At 41.9% G+C, this 19,117-nt stretch overlaps 1 protein-coding gene across 1 annotated transcript in view; it reads left to right on the forward strand.

Annotated features, from left to right (window-relative positions):
- NCKAP5 (NCK associated protein 5) overlaps positions 1 to 19,117 on the forward strand; it is a 278,701-nt gene that overhangs the window by 41,627 nt on the left and 217,957 nt on the right. The window contains exon 2 of the mRNA XM_088059072.1: positions 2,941 to 3,018. Coding sequence (XP_087915198.1) covers positions 2,941 to 3,018 — 78 coding nt within the window. The remainder of the gene's footprint in view (positions 1 to 2,940; positions 3,019 to 19,117) is intronic.

Below are 19,117 nucleotides of genomic sequence, written 5' to 3' on the forward strand. Positions count from 1 at the left end.
CCTTACACTGCTTTACCCACTCCTGCTCGACAGGTGCCCAGTGTCCATTGTCATAGGGGGAACAGAAAGAATGGTGAACCCTTTTTGAAACCCTGGGGCCACTGTGCTTTTACAGCCCTTCTCTCCCATCTGACTGCTCTGTCTCATTAGTACCTAATATGACTATCATGTCTGCCTAAATAATTTTTATCCTTACATCAGAAAATGATGCTCCACGTAATTTTTCAAACTCCACAGTTATCCATGCTACTCAGAGCCTGCATGGCACAACCATTCATACCACAGAGCTCCAAGGAAGCTACAAAATACTTGTATTTCCCTTCTAGAAATGATCTATTGGGCACTGTGAAGTGCTTTAATGAATTGTGTTCATCGTCTCGTTGTACATAAAGTCAGAGAATCATTTGGGCTGGAAAAGGTGTTTAAGGTCATTGAGTCCAACCATAAAGCAGTGTGATTACTTTGGGGTTTTACTCACATTTTCTGCTGTCACTGAATGTGCCAAGTTCTTCTAAATCACGAAGTTGTTCTAAATCTCGAGTGACTGTTTGCTATTTGCTTCACACTGACAAAATGATAGCACTGGGTCCTGATCCAGGGATGGCAGAATTGGTGTTATTGGGAGAGCTGATGAGAGAAGAGAGCAGAAACCTGGGCTTGGGGACAGAGGCCTTGTCTGAAGCAGATGGCTTGCTGTGGACACAGCTGGCATGTGAGTGTGCCAGAAGAAATGAGGTGCTGCTAACCACCTTCAAATCATGGCTGATTTTTTTACATCACTTTTATACATTGACAAGATTACATACTCCCAGGCTGCAGGTTTTTAAAGAGAAACAGAATAATATTTCTGATTTGCCACAGGAAAACCTTAACATTAAGGCAGTCGTATAGGATAAACACAGTACTTTCCTTTTCCCCATTGTCCTTATTTCCAGAAAACAGTTTTTAGAAAATTGCTTCAGAATGAGGTTTTTATATTATCATGGAATTATGCAGAATAAAACTGCTGATCCTACCTTTGCCTGTAGGGCAAAATACACTGATGAATAAATCAGGAATATTGTTTAATATTACATTAAAAAGATGTAAGGGTCTTAATACTAATTTATGCTGGATTCATTGTAGTAAAAAATATAAAGTAAAATAGTCAACTTGTTTTAAAGAACTTGGTACTGCAACTAATCATCATTATATACTTGTACAGTATATATTTTGTGAAATCTAATATATGTGTATTGCAGAATGATCTTACTAGAATTAGCTTAGAAGAAGCTTCCTGCTTAATTGTCACTGAAGTTCATGGTGTTACTTGGGATTTACATTATTTACTGGGTTCTGAAAGAAACAGCTATGCGGTGCTTCTGTTTACAGCAGTTAGAATGAAATTTAATCTTGGGGCAACCACAGAGTTTAATGGAAAGTTTTACAATACCCAAAGATTTTCAAGCCATGCAGTTTCAACAGGATATGGCTGAGATGCTTTTGCAGAGGCTCCTTGGGAGCAGCGTCCGACTCTTGCTTCCTGTCTGTGCCAGGGACCTTTTTTTGTGCCTTTGCAGGACCACTCTCTCTCCCTCCCTCTCTCTCTCTCTGAACAAGAAAATAATTATTGTGGACAGAAACACAGAATCACTTGAAACTATTCCAGTCCTGAAAAATAAAAATGTACATTTATATAGAAATTATGATCATTAAAATCAGCTAACATTTATCTTCACCTTGAGGAGACACAATGATGTACAGTCCCTGTAGTGGCTGTCTCATATTCCTGGTCATGAAGATAAATGGCTCAGAAGAAACACATACTTTGCAACAAAAATCCATATTTGTACACAAAAGAAATAATAATAGTAAAGAGACAACTTCTAATACAAACAGGAACCCCACAAAGTGGTTCTGTGATGAGTCCAAAGGTAACACAGTGAAGCTATAAAAATGGAGCTTTTGTCTCCAGAAAGTGAAGATGGATTATTTTCTATGTAGTGCTCCAATACTTGTAATTTCCTGAGGTATAAGGTTTGAGACATACTTTTGCTTTGGTGATATATTTTAGGACAGTTATATTATTACTGATAGACTTTCAGAATAATAGTAATGTGACTGTGTTGGTACCACTGTCATCCAAATATATCATATTATATCACGTTATTCTGTGGGCTCATTCTGAAATATTTGATATAAATAACACCAATGTTGCTTTCCTCATGGAAATGAGGTGGTGGATTTCTGTTACTGACAGATTTCTCTGCTGAGAATAAACATCATCTCTTTGCATTGAGTTTAAAGAATAGGCTTCAATAGGAAAAAAATCCGTATTTTTCATCTGGTCAAAATAATTTATCAGAAATTCTGTCTAGACACAAGTACAGGAGCTTTCATAGAGTTGATATTGCAAGTTATTGCATCTGCAAAAGTTGGACTGGAAAATAATATGGGGGCTGAGTTATAGCTTCATTTTCAAATAGGGTACATGCTATAGTATTTTTCATACTGTCCATAAAATAAATATTTGAGTCAAATATTCAGTTCACTTTGATTTATATCTAAAGTAAACAAAATGTGCACCAAAAACAGTGACTGCACTGCTGGGAAGTTATTTTTCAGTCTGGATCCAGGGAAGATTATTCTGGGCTTGGAATATGGATATGAATTGATATGTATGCTAATTTATTTGTGCTGCTTGTGTATCCTCGGTGCCTCTTGTCTTCCCCTCAAATAATCTCTGAGGAGTGCATTAGGCTACTGCCCTGTTCAAATAATATGAATCCAAATGTGGATTTAATCTAGATTTTTACATCATTGTGATTTTTATTTACATGGGATAACCTTGGGAACAAAATCAAAGTGCACACCACAAACTGACTCTGACTGGTTTTTACTCAAAATTTTACAAATACTTTGAACATTGAAAACTAATGTTTTAATATTTTTTTCATTTAGGAATATATGGACTCCAACAAATACATAGAGCATTTAGTGACTCAGCTGGAAGAACAACGCTGGAATTTATGGAGGCAAGTACTGTGCCACACATATTTATTTATGTTGCTATTTTGGAAATGATACTGCAGTCCACAGTTCCCATTTTTGAGTTCAAATGAATGATTGGGTATTCAGTTTCTCCATTTTTAAATTCTTTGCAGACTACCAAATCTTACCTTATGAAATAAGTAGGGCAGCACACACAAGTCGAATCATGCCTTGGTTAATCAGGGCAGTTGCACACATGCACAGGTTTATTCATGTTAAAGTTTCTAGGCAGTGGATGCTAACTCTACTTCAGATTTTTTCAATTGGACTGAATTTCAGAAATTATCTTATATCTTGAATGTGTTTTCATTGAATGGCACACAAAATCTAACCAAAACACCACCATAGCAGCATGACCAATTGAGAGTTTTGAAACTAAAATAAACACAGGTTTATAATTTTGCAGTGGTCTTGATAGTCTGGATTTTGTATACCATCTCTGTTCATGTTGCCCAGACTTCACCCTGGTTTAAGAAGAGCAGGGATTGCCACATGCTGGTGGGTATTTCTACGCTGCCTACAGCAAATTTGGTAACTGCTCAAATCCTAACATAACATTGGATACAAAGGAAATGGAGTAATAACAATGATAAAATTCCTTCAAAATTCACAGCAATTTTTTTTAATGCAATATTTAACTTTGTTCTTCTCAAGACATATGAACCGTGACAGTCTTTTAAAACACAGTCAAATATAAAAATATCCTCAGGGAACAATTTAATGTTCATAGGCTGAAACCTATTTCACCGTAGTTCTGATCAAGGGAGAAATAATGATCTGTCTGATTTTTCAGGTGAATGACTCTCATGTACAAAAAAAGAGCAGCTTGTCACATGCCAGTATTAGGTGTTCTGCACCTCAGCTTCTTGACCTATACAATATAAAGTAGTATCCCAGCATTTACAGCTTACAGCATTATGATATTGACTCTTATAGGCAAACTCTGGAAGTTTGTGCTTAATTCCTGCTTTTCTTAAAAAGTACCCAAAAATAATTGGCACAAAAAAAATGAAGTTTTCATTTAACATTACAGAATTCAGGAGATTGACTTTGTAAGAATGAAGGTGATAACATTATATGCAGATGACACTACTGTGGTTAAATATGAATGAATAATAAAAAATTAAAATATTAAAAAGTCTTTGAAAAGTATCAGGGTTAGTGACTTTATTATAAACAGACATACAGATGTGTTCTGTAAATTCAGTGGTTTTGAAAATCTAAAAACATTATTTTTAACATTATTTATTGTTATTATAATTTTTATGGGGTGTTGGCATAAAAAGACTGGTAACGAGCACTACAAGAAAAACCCTTCTGGTTTAGCCAGTCTTCTTTGAACACTTTATTCCTCTCTTTTCAATCTCTGAGAAGTTTCATGGTGAGGATTATGCTAATAGCTGGCACTACACAGGGGCAGTGCTGGGCTGTCTACAGCCAGACAGATGTCCCAGTAAATCAGCAGAGCCCTCTCCTCAGCCTTCATTACGCTCCTGATTTGTGACCGCCATGATCTGAACCCGGGGGGTCACCGGGCGCTGAACCTGACATTGACCGATAACCCGCGCTCTACGCGGGGTGAGCCCATAAAACTGACACACACAAATTCTGCCCATTTAGCTCCTCCAGCCAGCACAGATTTATAGTGCCCAGGCCAAGGCAGAGGAGACTAAACCAAATGCCACGGTGTGCATATCAATTTTACATTTCCTTTACATTTCCACGCGAACAATGGGACCCTAAAAGACATGTGGGGGCCACAGTTTCTTTTCAGTTTAGAGGACAACTGTTTATAAATGGCATTAGCATCTGCTGTGGAACATTTATTGCTGTAATTGCTGTCCCAGGAGGACTGGCTATGGTTAGGTCACGTTTTATGGCTTTACACTAAAGCAGATCTCTAGCCCAGCTTCAGATGCCTTGTTGTTAAAACCTTGACTACAACGAGGGCAGGTAGCTCAGGAGTTTGTGAAGATGCAGACTTTATTAGCACAGATTTTCTTATACTGGACATTTCAAGGTAGTTATTGTCACATTATTGATAGTGCATTTGACTTGTCAGTGGTTCCCCTACTTCTCAGGTTGGAGCTAAACACATTTACCCAAAGTGAGACAAATTTGACCCCCATCAATGTAAATCACCAACATTTACCATCGGAGGTGATGTACAGTAGTGGTTGTGCATCTCCATGTATCAGTTTAAAAAAAAAAAAATATTTTGGGTTTCTCTGCCCTATCCCATCTGGAAGTAGCTTTAAATAGGACAGAATTGGGTCAGGGGAGTGGAATCCCCCTGCAATGTTGTTTTCTACCCGGTCATTTAATGCTTTAGTTCAGCTCATGTATAATTTTTATGGCACAATCACGTGGACAATCAACATGAGAAGCAAAAATTTGTTCCTGCAGCCTTTGCTAATTGACTTGATGGTAAATCATAATTTTTAAGTCTTGACACACCAATCAGTGGCAGCAATTACTAATTCTCCTAACAGAAGAAAGAAGTCATAATTCAGGATAGGATGCTTGCCTAAAAAAACAAAGGTCAAACCCTGGTCTTGAGACCTTTGCAGGGAATTTTATTGGTAGTGCTACTGGAACCAGGACCAACACTCCAGTCTGCCTTGGTGAGAGCCTGAGGATATGCTTCAGCTCAGACATGACTAATGTGTGATAAGTTAATGAAGGTCAAACAGCACTTCCTTACCTTATTGCAGTAATGTAAAACACAGAGGGGAGGGACCAGGAATGCACATGAGGATTGTATTGCATTTTTCCTGTGCTGTATATTCAAAACAGAGTTTGTTAAATGGATCTGCTCTGCTTTCATCAGCAGCATTAGCATGCTTCTGTGCTCCTGGTTTTAAAGCCAGTGTACTAAAGAGGTGCCAAGCATTAAACACTTTGCCTTTGCTGTAATCATGAACTTCCATTGGGAAGCCTTAATTGCTAACAAGTAAAATAGCTCTGCAAGAATTCTTAATGGTGAGCACAGATTAAAATAACAACTGTGATTAGCTTTAAACTGCTTGACTAGAAAAAGACTAATCTTAGGGGAATAAGTTGCATAGCAAACAAAGGAAAAATCCTGTGTATGATATTACAGTAATGAAGGCTGAGAAAAAAAACAAGTGCTACCCCAACTAAATAAGGTCATGCTCTGCACAGGCATCTTTTTCTTGTCAGGGTTTAGTAATCTGGCAATGAAGGTGTAAGTACCAGGTCTTGGGGACAAACCCCCATTTTAATCCATTCAGGAAGTTCTCATAATAAGCATTGCCTCTGGTCTATGATGCTAATGTGAGGAATAGACTGTATTTGGAATGAATTATCTTCAAAAATTGTTGTTGTAGTCTATGATTAGAGGTTGGTGAGGTGTGGTGAGGTGTGGTAAGAGCATGAGGCTTCCTTCTACTTTGCTTCTTGATCCACCTGTCTGGTCATACGGTCTTGGCAATGCATAAAGCCAGGGAAAAGGTGTTTTGTGGTATTAGCCACTAAAGCCTGCTTCTGGTCTCTTCATCAATCTTTGGTTTTGCTGGGATAGTGTTTTCTTGGGGTTTTTTTCATACATCTCTACAGCACTGCTGGATGTGTATGATAAATTTGTAAAACCCATGCAAACATTGATTCCTTTTAGTTTCCTCAGTATTTGAAGCTGAGGCTGAATGAGGTAAAGTAGAACTGAGTTTGGAAATTAGGAGTCATTCAGCCACCAGGTACTAATTCAGATTCTTCCAACTAACACTGCAACATACATATCTCTCTAAAGCTGGGGTTTCTGATTGGTGACCTTATATGTGAAAAAACACACAAAAATGTAGATGAAAACCATATAAGGCTATAAAGTTGCATTACAGAGCTCACAGTACTGCTTCAGATGAGCATTTCTACAGGGGATTGGTGTTTAAATATGCACATGAGGATGCCAATTAAAAATGTACCTTATTTTGGGCCAAATGTGTTTTTCCTTAGCTGAGTATAAATGGGGATGGTTCAGTGAGCAGCGCAGATGTGGTTACAGGCCACAAAAAGCACCACCATTGTATTACCTGTGAATGAGAACCACTTGCTTCCCCTGGCTCCCCGGTACAATGCCCATGTCATACCACAGCTATAACAGATACTTCCTCAGGACCACATTGGGCAATTTGATAGCAAATATAGAGTAAAGCAAGGTTTTAAATGTTTTCCATTTAGATTGTATTTTTAATAGGGTCATGGAAAAGTAAGAGAGGATAGTTTAAAGATTAGAAATGAACCTGATGGACTACATAAGCCCACTATAGATACTGAGTGTGTAAGCACAGGAAAAGGCTGAATAGCTGCTTGAACACTTGTTGCAGTTGCAGTGGAAAAACTGCTTTTGAGGATTTATCTCAATGTTTAAATCAAGACTGATCACTGTCTTTCAAACAAATATACATGCTTCACAGAAGTACCTGCTCTAATTTTTCATTAGTTCCACTAATTAGTTGTATAAAATAATTGTCCTCATCTGATTAAAGTTAATAGTAATTTTATGTGCAGCTCTTTACCAGATCAATAAATAAATCTCTTTCAGGAATGAGCTATTTTAACTCTGGCAGGGCATATTTTTGTGAAGTGTTTACTAAGCTGACTTAAAATTAAACTCAACTTGATGTGCCCTGGTAAATGAGAAATATAATCGGCATTATATATTCATAAAATGTCCTAAAGAACATGACTCTCAGCCTGTTTCCTCTAATTGGAAAAAACTCCCATTAACACTGCTCATCAGTGCTGCGTGAGTCAGGAGTGAAGTGTCAAGCCTCAGTATTGAAGTCATTACATAAAGGACTGAGAACCATCTGAACAGAAAATAATCTTGATACAAGCAAATATCTCTGTATCTGTGCTAAACTACCCAGATTTCAGAACTGCAGGCAAAGGATGAAAAAGTGATCCAGAAAAGTAACTTCATATGCCTGTGTTTATAAAATTAAATAAATTAACCAATGCTGAATTATAAAATGTTAATAGCATTCTGTAATTAATTAGGGATTGGGGTATTTTTGCACAGATGTATGCTTGTCATAATAGCAAGACTGCCAGAGCCATGAATTGATTTTGTTTCTCTTAAATTATAAAATAGAAGGCCTTGAGCAAAATATATTCTTTAGATATATTTGGTAGAATAAGGATCACAAATGTTCCCTACCAAGTTGAAAGGAAAAAAAACTCCAGCAGGGAAGTGTGTGGAAGGTCTATTTGGCATATGGATGTTTCTTAAAAGTAAAATGCATGAACAGCCCAGACTAAATTAGTTCCTCATTTGTATGCTGGGAAATGAAATGTATAATCCTGGCATGGTTCTGCATTTGTTTTTGATTTTTTTCTAAGAACAAACTCTTTTGTGTATGCAGATATACATATTACTGTAGTGGCTATTTAGGGTTAGGGGAAAAAAAAAAAAAAATCTGCTTTGAAGTGGTTTTGTCTGACGCTAAGTGTGAGTGGCAGGATTTTGTCTGTCCCCTGCAGTGCAGCCTGGCCCAGGTAGCAGCACCGGGCGCTGCACAACTGCTGCGTCGCTGCATGGGGGAACAGCGCTGAGCCCCCGCAGCCCTGCAGGGAAACCTCGGGGCACCTGCTCCTCTGCCACAGCACCTGCAGAGGGGAAACACAGCAGCACAACGGCCTAAAGAAATGAACACGTAATTATCTGAGGCTGGTGCTCTGAGGTTACCTCATTCCTCTTTGGAAATCAAACGTTTCTGAATGGAAACTGACAGTACTCTCATTTTATTTGGCGCTGAATTTACTCTTCCACTCATGTCTGCGCACAGCCATGCTTGCTCAAACGGAATCATATTTCACTCCTCAGATAATCCCAATTATGTTATTGGCTTTGTTCACAGAGAAAAGAATAATTTCAGTGAGTAACAGTGGCATTCCCCTGAAGTCTTCTCTAAGACTGAACAACTTATCTTTACACAGAGCCCTGGCTCCTATTTGACAGAGGAAAACCTTTGGATTTACATCAAGGCAACAACTGAGAATTCAGGCCCTTTTAAAACCAGGATGTCGAAACGTATGATAGAAATGAGTACTGCACAGTCACAGGCTGTGAGATAGGGTTTTAGTGTGGTGGGTTTAAGAAAGAAAAGGAAAAATTATGAATTTGCTATTTTTAAAGGAATGGTACCTTACTGATCTGTTTCACTGATGAAGTCTACAAATAGGGCACTGCTGATGGCAGATGTAGAAAAGGCCAAGGAGAAATTGTATATGAAGTCATGCAAGTCAGGTTAGCACCTTTCCTAGTAAATAAGTTTCACTTGTGAAAGAGAAGTTAAATAATTAAGTTTAGCATTTCTATTTCATTCTGTAATGCTTGACTTTTTTTTCCTAAATTACATTAACGCAAGAGTTTAAGACCCCAAGTGAGAACAGGGCCTCCTTGTTCCACACAAAGTGAGAAATAATTATCATCTCCTCAGCCCCGAGGATGCAACAAGAAATAATATAAGTCCCTTTTAACAAAGAAAAGTAATGGAGTTTATACAAGAGATCCATGTGTAAGCCAGAGTTTTGGTGTTCTCAGTTACAGCACTGTGTACTGTCAGCCTATTCAGTCTGAGGGATGAAGTTCCCACATCACTGCTTGAATTTCTATAAAGCTCTATGGCTTGAAACATGATGTGTGGCGACCTGATCCCACACTGTGCCATTGGAGAGGGTTTTCTTGTGACTACAGTTCACACCATGATGAGGTGTGGAAGAGGTGAGCATTCTTTGGATGTCTCCATCTCCTGTCCTTGGCCCTCCCCCTCCACAATATAAAGTAAATTATGTCCTCTGTCAGGGGATGGGCAGTGGCACAGGGAGCAGGAGAGAAGGGCTCTGTCCTGTTCTCTTCAGGCAGTTTATTTTAAGGTATGTGGATGGTCCTGTGCTGATGAAACCTTTGGGTTTTTGACATAGAGAAAACCATGAATTTAGACAGTGTGTCGTGTGGCTGGGCCTGTTACAGGACAAATATTGTTTGAATTGAAAGCAGGACACCTGTGCAGCCAAAATACTGCTGTGACACCACTTATTCCTGCTATTTAATTATGTGCTGATCCATCATTGTCATCTTCCTGCTTTTTTCCACAACAGTCAGCACCTCTGTCCAGGCTTTGTGTGAGACTGGCACTTGAAGATCCAGTTTCCCTGACTTCTGTAGGATTTGGCTGGCTTCCAGTTCACGTGTGGTACAGGAGATTCAGGGTGCATTTCCTATCAATCCTGCCCACTGTACAAAGTTCTTTTTATGTCAACAAATTACATTTTTCATTGCTTCATTTGTTAATAAAAGGGCATAATTGTGCCTATAGCAATCCAGATTCTGGGATATCACCCATTCACACTTTTTTTTTAATCAGGAGTAAATTCCAACGTATTCTGCTGTAGGGAAAATATGCATTTATAGCATAAGCCTGTATAAACATTATTGTAATGGGTTCCACTGGGGACAAGGTTTCAAATATAAAGCAGCATTCATCACATATTAAAGACATGAGCATATTTTTTCCTACTTAAATCTGCGTAGCTCACAATTTGCAAACTCTTGCTTATGTAGGTATTCCCCTGAGATTTTCAAAATTTAATAAAAGCTTGCAAAATGCAGGGCTCTTAGTTTTATTACCACCTGATTAGCTAAGCACAACGCAGAAAGTATAACTCAAATAGGCAAAAGAAATAAAAACCTCAGATTGATTTCCACCAAATGCTTTGCAGCAAGATGTCAGCTTTTGCAGGTTATTTAGTTTGCTGTCATTTATGTAGCACCTTTAAAGATGGCAGAGGGAGAAGCTGATCTGCTTCCACACCCTGTCAGAATCAGCATGTGCTCCTACTGCCCTGTACTGAGGAAGTGTGATACTACTTTACAAATTCTTCCCAGTTCAGTTCTCAATAATGCTGTAATAAATCCACTATTGTTTTTCACTCAGTAGATTCTCAGTCCTCTGCCAGGTTAGCCAAAGGTCTCTGAAGCCCTTTTGAAAGACATAAGTGCATATGTTGTGGCTCCTACAAGGCTTCCTGTATTTTTATGATCTTCCACTCCTCATGGTTGGGAGAATTCAAATGCCAAGGAAGTGTTTTATCTTCCTGAAGAGCCCTGGGAGGAATTGGTCCAAAAACACACCAGACATTGTAAACACTCTCAGTTCCTCTCCTCTTTTTCTCTAATAATACTGTTGTAAATTTTTGAAAAAATGGTATAAAGCTTTGTCCTCTCTGTGACAGTAAAGTCATGATTTCACTTCTGTTCTGCAACGTGGAAACGTGCAAGTGGCAGCACTGGACCCTTTATTCAACCAGTTCAAGAGATACTCAGAATTCCCATGAAGAATCTACACTCTAACTCCACTGAGATCCAGAGAAAGCTTTTATGGAATCCTTCTTGATTTGAATGTACCATTAGCAGCAGCAGCTGATGCTAACACACGTCAACACGAGGCAGCACCCAGTCTGCCTGTCTTCCTGTAGTTCTGCTGCACTGGGAAATTCCAGTGTGGTTACTGGGGACCAGTTTGTTCTGCAACCTCTCCTCTGGTGACTGATTTTTCCTGCCAGCGCAGGGTGCTCCGTGAGTGTCCCTGTCGGCTCCTGTTGCACAGCTTTTTTTGCAACAGCCTGGCCTGGCAGTTTTCCCAGGAGCGCAGGCAATCGTCCCCAGAGCTGAATTGAAGTCCTCAAAAGGGCAGCATTGCCTCAGGTCTCACTGAGCAGTGCCCTGTGTCAGGCTGAAAGAGCAACTGTTTCTATAAATGACGTCAGTCCAAGCAGTTCCAACCCTGCTCGTATTTAACAGAGCCCTGGAACAGCGCCTGTGTTAAGCGCCAGTAACCTCACGGTACAACATCTGAAAATCGTTTTACGTCACCCATACACAGCCTCAGTCCTGTGTAAGCAAATATATAACTATTAATAAAAGGACAAGAAGTGAGCAAAAATTAATAACTGCTTTTTGGGAGGTTTCTTCCCCCTCCCAGATTTTTAAGTATGAAGTTTCTCCGTGAAGCAGAGACTGTTTTAAAGGTTCCATGGTTGTTTTGGCATTATTGACCACCATGAAAATCAGTCACTTCCAACCTGCCAGCACACCTGCTCCTTCCTGGGTCTCTCCCATTTGGAAGGGCTGCAGAATGAAGCAGAGAGCAGAGGTACATCACCTCCACATACATGCACATTATGCCAGCTGAGAATCAGAAATCATTTTATGATGTTGATAGGAAGTATTCGTCCCTCCAATGGTATCTTGGTGTCTCTGAGAAAATGAAAAAAATCCCCCAAATCATTGCATTTGCCCATGCCAGCTGTTAGGCTGCTTTATTTAAAACTATGGCTACCAACAATGTATTGAGCTAATGCTATCATCTACTTCATTTTAGAGTTTTGAAACATGAGCACTGCAGTTTTTTGTATTTTTCAGAAGCAATGGTGAGCCAAGTCATGGATTTTGTTTGAAGACTGGTGTATTATCTTGTAAATGTCTGTGCTAGACAAAATTGTGCAAGCCTAGGGACAAGAAATAATGATTTGGAACATGTACTTATTGCGGTGTATGAAACTGAGATACAACTAATCTTAAAGAGACACAGAAGAACAGTATCTCAGCAGTCAGATACAGTGCAGCTCAATATGCATAAAAAACACTTTCAAGTTATGATTATAGCTTTAAGTTGTAGATAAATATTGTTTCTTTTCAATTCTAAATCACTTCTAGTTACAGAGTAAGAGACGAAGTCTGTCACTCTTGATTTCAGTGAATGCAAGCTTAGGCCTGAAAATAATTAATGAACTGGCAATATTTTAATTTTTTTTTTAATCCCTTTAGGCACTGTTAATCTATCAGATCTGGTGAAACCATTCCATGTTTTAACTAGGAATTGAGGAAAGGAGAATCATGGAAAGACAAATGTGGTCTTCAATAGAAACTTTGTACTCAATAATTTATAGACTTCATAGAAAAAGTTGACCCTGACTAGGACAATATTTTTGGATGCAGTACCACACCTAGGAAGGGATTGTGATTATGCCAGTGATTTTACTGCATCTTGAGTACCAGTTGCAGTTTTGGTCCCCCACTTCAGAAAAGATGCAAAAAAAATGGGTGAGTTCAGAGGAGGACAGAAAAGGTTTCCATTTACGGAACAACTAGGACTCTTCAGGCTGAAACATCAGTAACCCAGGCAGGGGAATGACAGAGCTAAAATGTGAGCAGCACTGAGAGAAGCTGCTTGTCCACTGCTTCTTTCAATGCAGGAAGTACAGGTGGTATGATGAAAACAGGCAGCACACTGAAAAACAAATGAAAGGAAGAGATTTTTCATGTAAACAAGGATTGGAACATCTGTAACATGGTACCATGGATTTTAGAAGTGTATGTGGGTTCAGTTAGAGGCTGGACAATCATGGAAGAGAGCTGATAAGATGTACTGAACACAGAAGGCCAGCTAAGGCCAGGAGCTCCCAGGGAAAGAGGCAAAGTGCTGGATCTTCCCCCGGGTATTTGGGGTTTGCCAGTGAAATAACACTGAACTGCACAGACTTTCTGGACAGAACCAGTGCAGCCACTTGCATGTTAGGCAAGTCTCAAAAGCCACGCTGCATTTGCAGTCTCAATCACTAATTAGAAAGGAATCTGGATAGGAGGTTTAGGTTGTCTATTCAAGCAACAGGCATTATAGTGTGATTACATTTAATTTGGATTATTTTTTCTAATTAAACAGAAAATTAACATATCTTCTACTCAGTAGGTAAAACTGGCTCTTACAAGAACTGCTCAAGGTGTTTTTCTATACAACAAAGCAGTTAAAACATATCAGCAGTAGGGTCATGGTTTAAAGGATGAAATAATGTTTGAATAGAGAATTACAATCTCTTTGGAGACCCCAAATTCTACTGGGTTTGGAGAGGACCTCTTGTCTGCCATGATGCTTAGTTCCTGAACCATGCTGCTTTGCAGCTTTCTGTTGCAGAGTTTTGCAGTCTTTAAGAACATCACTGTATCATCTCCTGTGATTCACAGTGTTTTCTGACAACTCTTTTCTGTACCACCACAGGAAGAGATTCCTTCTGCAACTTACTGCATTGTCTCCAGTCACAGCTAATCTGTTTGTACCCACTGTCTCTCATTTGCACTATGTCAGTTTTTCTCACCCTGTTTCTACGATCTCTCACTTTCTTTCATTAAACTGGGAAGTCCTGCCTGAGCTCTTGCTCACTGTTCACTTAGGTTCCCTCACATGTACCATATCGTACCATATCTTAGATTCTCTTCCACACACCGAGTATCTACAAATAACTGGATCATGTATCAGATTTTCTTCTAACCAGGAAAAAAATGTTAGTTGCTATTTTTGGATTAACAGATGACAAAGCTTTCAGTGATTCTTTTGGAGCTGCATTTTCTTATACTGAGGCTTAAAAGCGTGCCGTGCATGCCTGTGAGTCTCCATCGAAGCTGAACTCTTTCACCTGTGTGTCCCACAGCAGGCCCTAAGCAGCCCTGTGGGCACAGCCGCTGCCCCTTGGCGCATCCCAACTCATCCCCTTGGCTCCGCCACGCCGCGTGCCCTCTCTCCGAACTTTCGAGGATACCTGGGACGGCACCAGCTCGAGGCGAGCGTTCCGCTCGGGGTTGTGAGGAAGGAGGGTTTTCCCCGCGATGTGCAAGCCCGAGGGCAGCGGCCCCGCCGGAGAGGCAGCGCTGCCCGGCCCCGGTGCGGCCGACCCGAGGCTGCGCGGCTCCCGGACACCCCGGCCCCGGGCAGCCCCCGCCCGCCGCCCCCAGCCCGGGGGCACCCGGGGCCCCCCGCAGACAATGGCCCGGCCTCCCCCCCCCCCCCCCCCCCCCGCGCCGAGGCGAGCCCCTGCTGCCGCCGCAGATTTGCCGGAGCCATTCAGTTGCGACCGATTGCGATCGCGGCAGATGGGCTGGATCTGACAGCCCCGCTCCTCCGCGGGGCCGGGGGCGGAGGGGCCCGGCCGCCGCGCTCCCCGCCCCGCCGAAAGTGCCACCCCGGGCAGCCGCCCGCCCCCCCTCCCCCGGCACAAGTTTCGCGTCCCGCGGCTGCTGCGGCAGCGGGAGGAGAAGCCGCCGCGGCGGAACAAAGCGGAGCAGGCGAGCGGCGGCGGCGGGGCGGCCGGCCCGGGGGGCGGCAGCCGCTCTGCCCCGGCGGGGGACGGGGGCGGGGGACTCCCCGGGCCGCCGGGACGAGCGGCCCCCGCCCGCCGCAGGATGCGCCACCGCGCCCCAGGTAAGGAGCGAGTGCTCCCGCACATCCATCCGTCCATCCTTCCATCCGTCCTTCCATCCATCCGTGCTTCCATCCATCAATCCTTCCATCCATCCACCCATCCTTCCATCCATCCTTCACTCCCTGCCTGCCTCCCTCCCTCACCTGCCCGCCGCGCCTCCTGCCCGCCCCACCGCCGCCGTCTCCTCCCCTTCCCCGGCGCCCCGCTCCCGCCCCGGCGGCGCCCGCCGCTCCCCCGCCCGCGGCCGCGGCTCTGCGCGGAGCCGGGCGCGGCCCGGGGCCGGGGGGAGGCACCTGCCGCAGCATCTCGCCGCCGGCCCGGCCTCCTCCACGCCCCGCCGGCCGTGCTGTGCCGCAGGCAGCGGCGGCAGGAGGCCGGGTCCGTGCGCGCCGGGAGCGCCGCGGGGAGCGGGCTGGGACCGGGCCGGCTGGAGACCGCACCGCCCCCTGCGAGCCCGGCCCCGCCACGGGGCTCAGCCCCTCCTCGGCCAGGGGGAGAAGGGAGACCCGCTTCTTTCCTGCTTTTTCCTCCCTGATCCGCAGGCGAGGAGCCCCTGCATTCGAGCCCTGTTGCTTCAGAGGCAGCAGATTTTGCTTCCGTTCGGTGGCTCTTGAAGGAGCATCCTAATGAGTTTTATTTCTGTTTTAATTTTATTCCTGATTGTTTAAGGTTTGACCTCTCCACATTGCACTGACGGCTGGATGCAGACTGACCTCATGGAAGAAGTCTATTAGGTAGAGAAGAGATCTTTGTAAAATGAGTTGAAGTACACAAAGCAGTAGGGTGTGCGATAAATGCGGAGTGTTGAGTGACCCACTGCCGGCCATAAGGCTTTTAGCTGTTGATTCTTTGGCTCTGGTAGGGTGTGAGATCCACTGTCCATCTCCCGAGGTGGGGTTACTCAGGGAGTGGCAGAGAAATGTGAGTGGGCCTTGCAGCAGGAAAAAAGCAGAGCCATATAAATACCATGTTGTCACAAACTTTATTTTACATGTTAGCAATTCTTTTTCACCAGTAGAGTCCCTTATTGAAATGATTTTGTAAGTGTCCACTGCCCATCCTTTAAAAATAGATATTCCAGATAAACCCCCTGTTTATCATTAGGAAGCTAGCAAAGTTTTAACAAGGGAAGTATGAAATAGAGAAGAGATTTACATCGGAGGGGCTGGCTGTATACATTACTGGATTGCAGATAAGCTATGTAAGTAAACAGAAGTGCAGTGCTCTGTTATTGTGCATGACTATGGAGATATCATGGGACTCTTTTGCTAGTTAATAGCATAAGGCTTCGTGGGAACTGTTTGATCTGCAGGACTTTTGCTTGGCAGTAGTTTACTTAAGGTTATTACACTCTGTTTGGAGACTTGTATTTGCTAGCCATTATTGCATTCTTAGCTCCAGGCTTCCCAGAGTTACAGGTTAGTAGGTCAATAAAAATTGCACTGAAATGCTGGAATGGGCAGTCTAGAGTTTTAAATGTGGTTGGAGAATAACTAGGCAGTAATCAGAATGCTGAGGACTCTTTCTTTCCATGCATTTTTATGCTGGTCATTAGTGATGAACCAAAAATACTTCTTTTTTTTTTTCTTTCCATGAATACCACAAATGTTTTTCCATTTCTTGTTAAGAGAGGAAACAAATCATATAAGTTAAATACAGAATTCTCTTTCAGCTTAAAGCAACCAGTGCCCTTGGTTGAATTTACCAGGACTTAGTTCCTTTTGCTGCTGGACATTGGGATTAATGCCACAGGCATTACATGGGGCTTGCCAGTAGCAAGAATAAAAATGTCATCAGGTTCCTGCTGCTATGGATTTACATGTTCCTTTTAGAACCTGAAATTTGCTGCGCTGTGCAGGGAAGCAGTATGGAAAAGTACATTATTAGGTTGCCATTGCATTACAAATACTCCAATAAAATTTTGGATCATGCAGGTTACAGCGCTCAGCGAGCTCGTTGTGAGCCGGTGGATTCCGGGTGTGTGGAATGAGGCTGTGCTGCCCCTGCCCAAAGCCCTGCCCGTTCCCAGGGCGGCTGCAGCATGTGGTGTAATCCCCATTCCGCCCAATCCTTGGACCTAGAGATTGACTGTGTCAGTGGAGCAGTCCCATTTGTGTCACAGCACACAATTTACACGGTTAAAGTGAGCCATATGGTGTGTCCCCCCACCTCGGTGGTGTGCTGAGCAGGGAGCAGGGATTGCATGGATTTCCTTCAGTGCAGAGCTCTGAAGAAAAACCAAAAAATATAAAACATTCACAGTGATTTCAGCATCTCTCATGTACTTTCCCCTTTCACTGAACATCATGGACAGGAAGATTATATACTTCAGCTTAGAAATATTATATGTTCTTGTATGTACTTTTTTGCCTTTTTCAATCTGGTCTCTTTTTTAGAGTGTTCCCTAGGAAATTTATTCCCACTTCAGCTTTTTCTCATCTGCATTTTTGCAGTTTATTGCACGTAGCACATGCATATTGACATGTTTTTCTTGCTGAAGTATAAATGTATGCTCTGTAGTACTTCATGTCACTCTCTTTAGAAAAGAATTTCCCTTTCTTTAATAATCATTAATGGTTAACTTTTCTCCTTCTGTTCCATGGAAGGCTGATTACAACTGTTGCAGAGTGTTACTGCTACACCAGTGCTTGTTTCTACCAGATAAATCCCTACATAGATAAGCCCAGCAGCAGCAGCCAGGTGTTGTGAATAAATCCACTTCTTACACTAATTAATTTTCCTTTTAAGACTCTACTTTTGCCACCAGTTAGACACCTGCTTAACCTTGGGGTTACAGCATTGAAATAGATAGGCTACTCTGCGTGCAAAGCTAAGTGTGTGTAGCTGCTCACTTGTACCTTGCAAAGGGGTGCTGTGCAAAAAACCCCAAAACAACCCAACCCACTTTTGCTCCAGTTCTCAGGAAGTGCAATTCAATAGCTGCTGTTTGGTGATTTAGCTAAAACATAATCCCATCCAGTGTTAGAACTGACCTGGGACTGGTATTTAAGACGCAGGCATGGTGTTTCTGCTCTTGGCTGATGTTTCCATGGATGCTTAAACCTTCTTTTTCCACTTGAAACTGCACCATGGTGAAGTTGAGGCTATCAGAGCAGTAATTTCCACTGCTCAGAAAGGAGAGAATGAAAGGACAATTTTAATAATTGTGTAAAGACATCAACCAGAAGGTTGATGGTAGGATTTGTGTTTATGCTTCCATTCTGAAGAAGGTCTGGAGGGATTAGCAAAATTCTATTTCTTGGTACTAACTATTTGATATTTAGACCTCATATAATGGAAACTCCTAGGAATGACAAAAGAATTGACAGTATTAGGACATTAGATGATGGATGCAGTCTCAAGCTGATGTTAATGGAATTTTTAAAAATATACACATAGTTTTGATATATTCAAATGATTTAAACCTCAAGAGAAAGTATTACAGCAAGACATGTGATAAACCCTCAAGTTGTCTGTTTCTTTGAAAATTTATTTTTCTTCTATACTTATCATTTGAAATGAAAATAGGAACATTTGCTTTTTTTTTTTTTTTTTTTTTTCAGGGAGAATCTTTAAAGTACAGAAACTAATGGCTCATAAAAGAGAATCAAGTACTTCTGCATCTTACTGTGGTGTGTGCACTGAGTTGGCATCTGAAACATAAATTATTCCTCAGAATAATCAGAATGAAAGTAAGATCATGAAGGAAAAACCAATATGTGGGGAAAAAAAGTTTGATACATTACAGAAACAAAGTTCTCAACACTGCTGTGTGCTGTGAAAGAGCAAAAAGAAGTGTTCTTCTTTACCC

The sequence above is a fragment of the Pseudopodoces humilis genome, chromosome 8 (assembly GCF_049639895.1).
Source record: "Pseudopodoces humilis isolate 2021_Gansu_Grassland_sample_001 chromosome 8, ASM4963989v1, whole genome shotgun sequence".
Lineage (NCBI taxonomy): Eukaryota > Metazoa > Chordata > Aves > Passeriformes > Paridae > Pseudopodoces > Pseudopodoces humilis.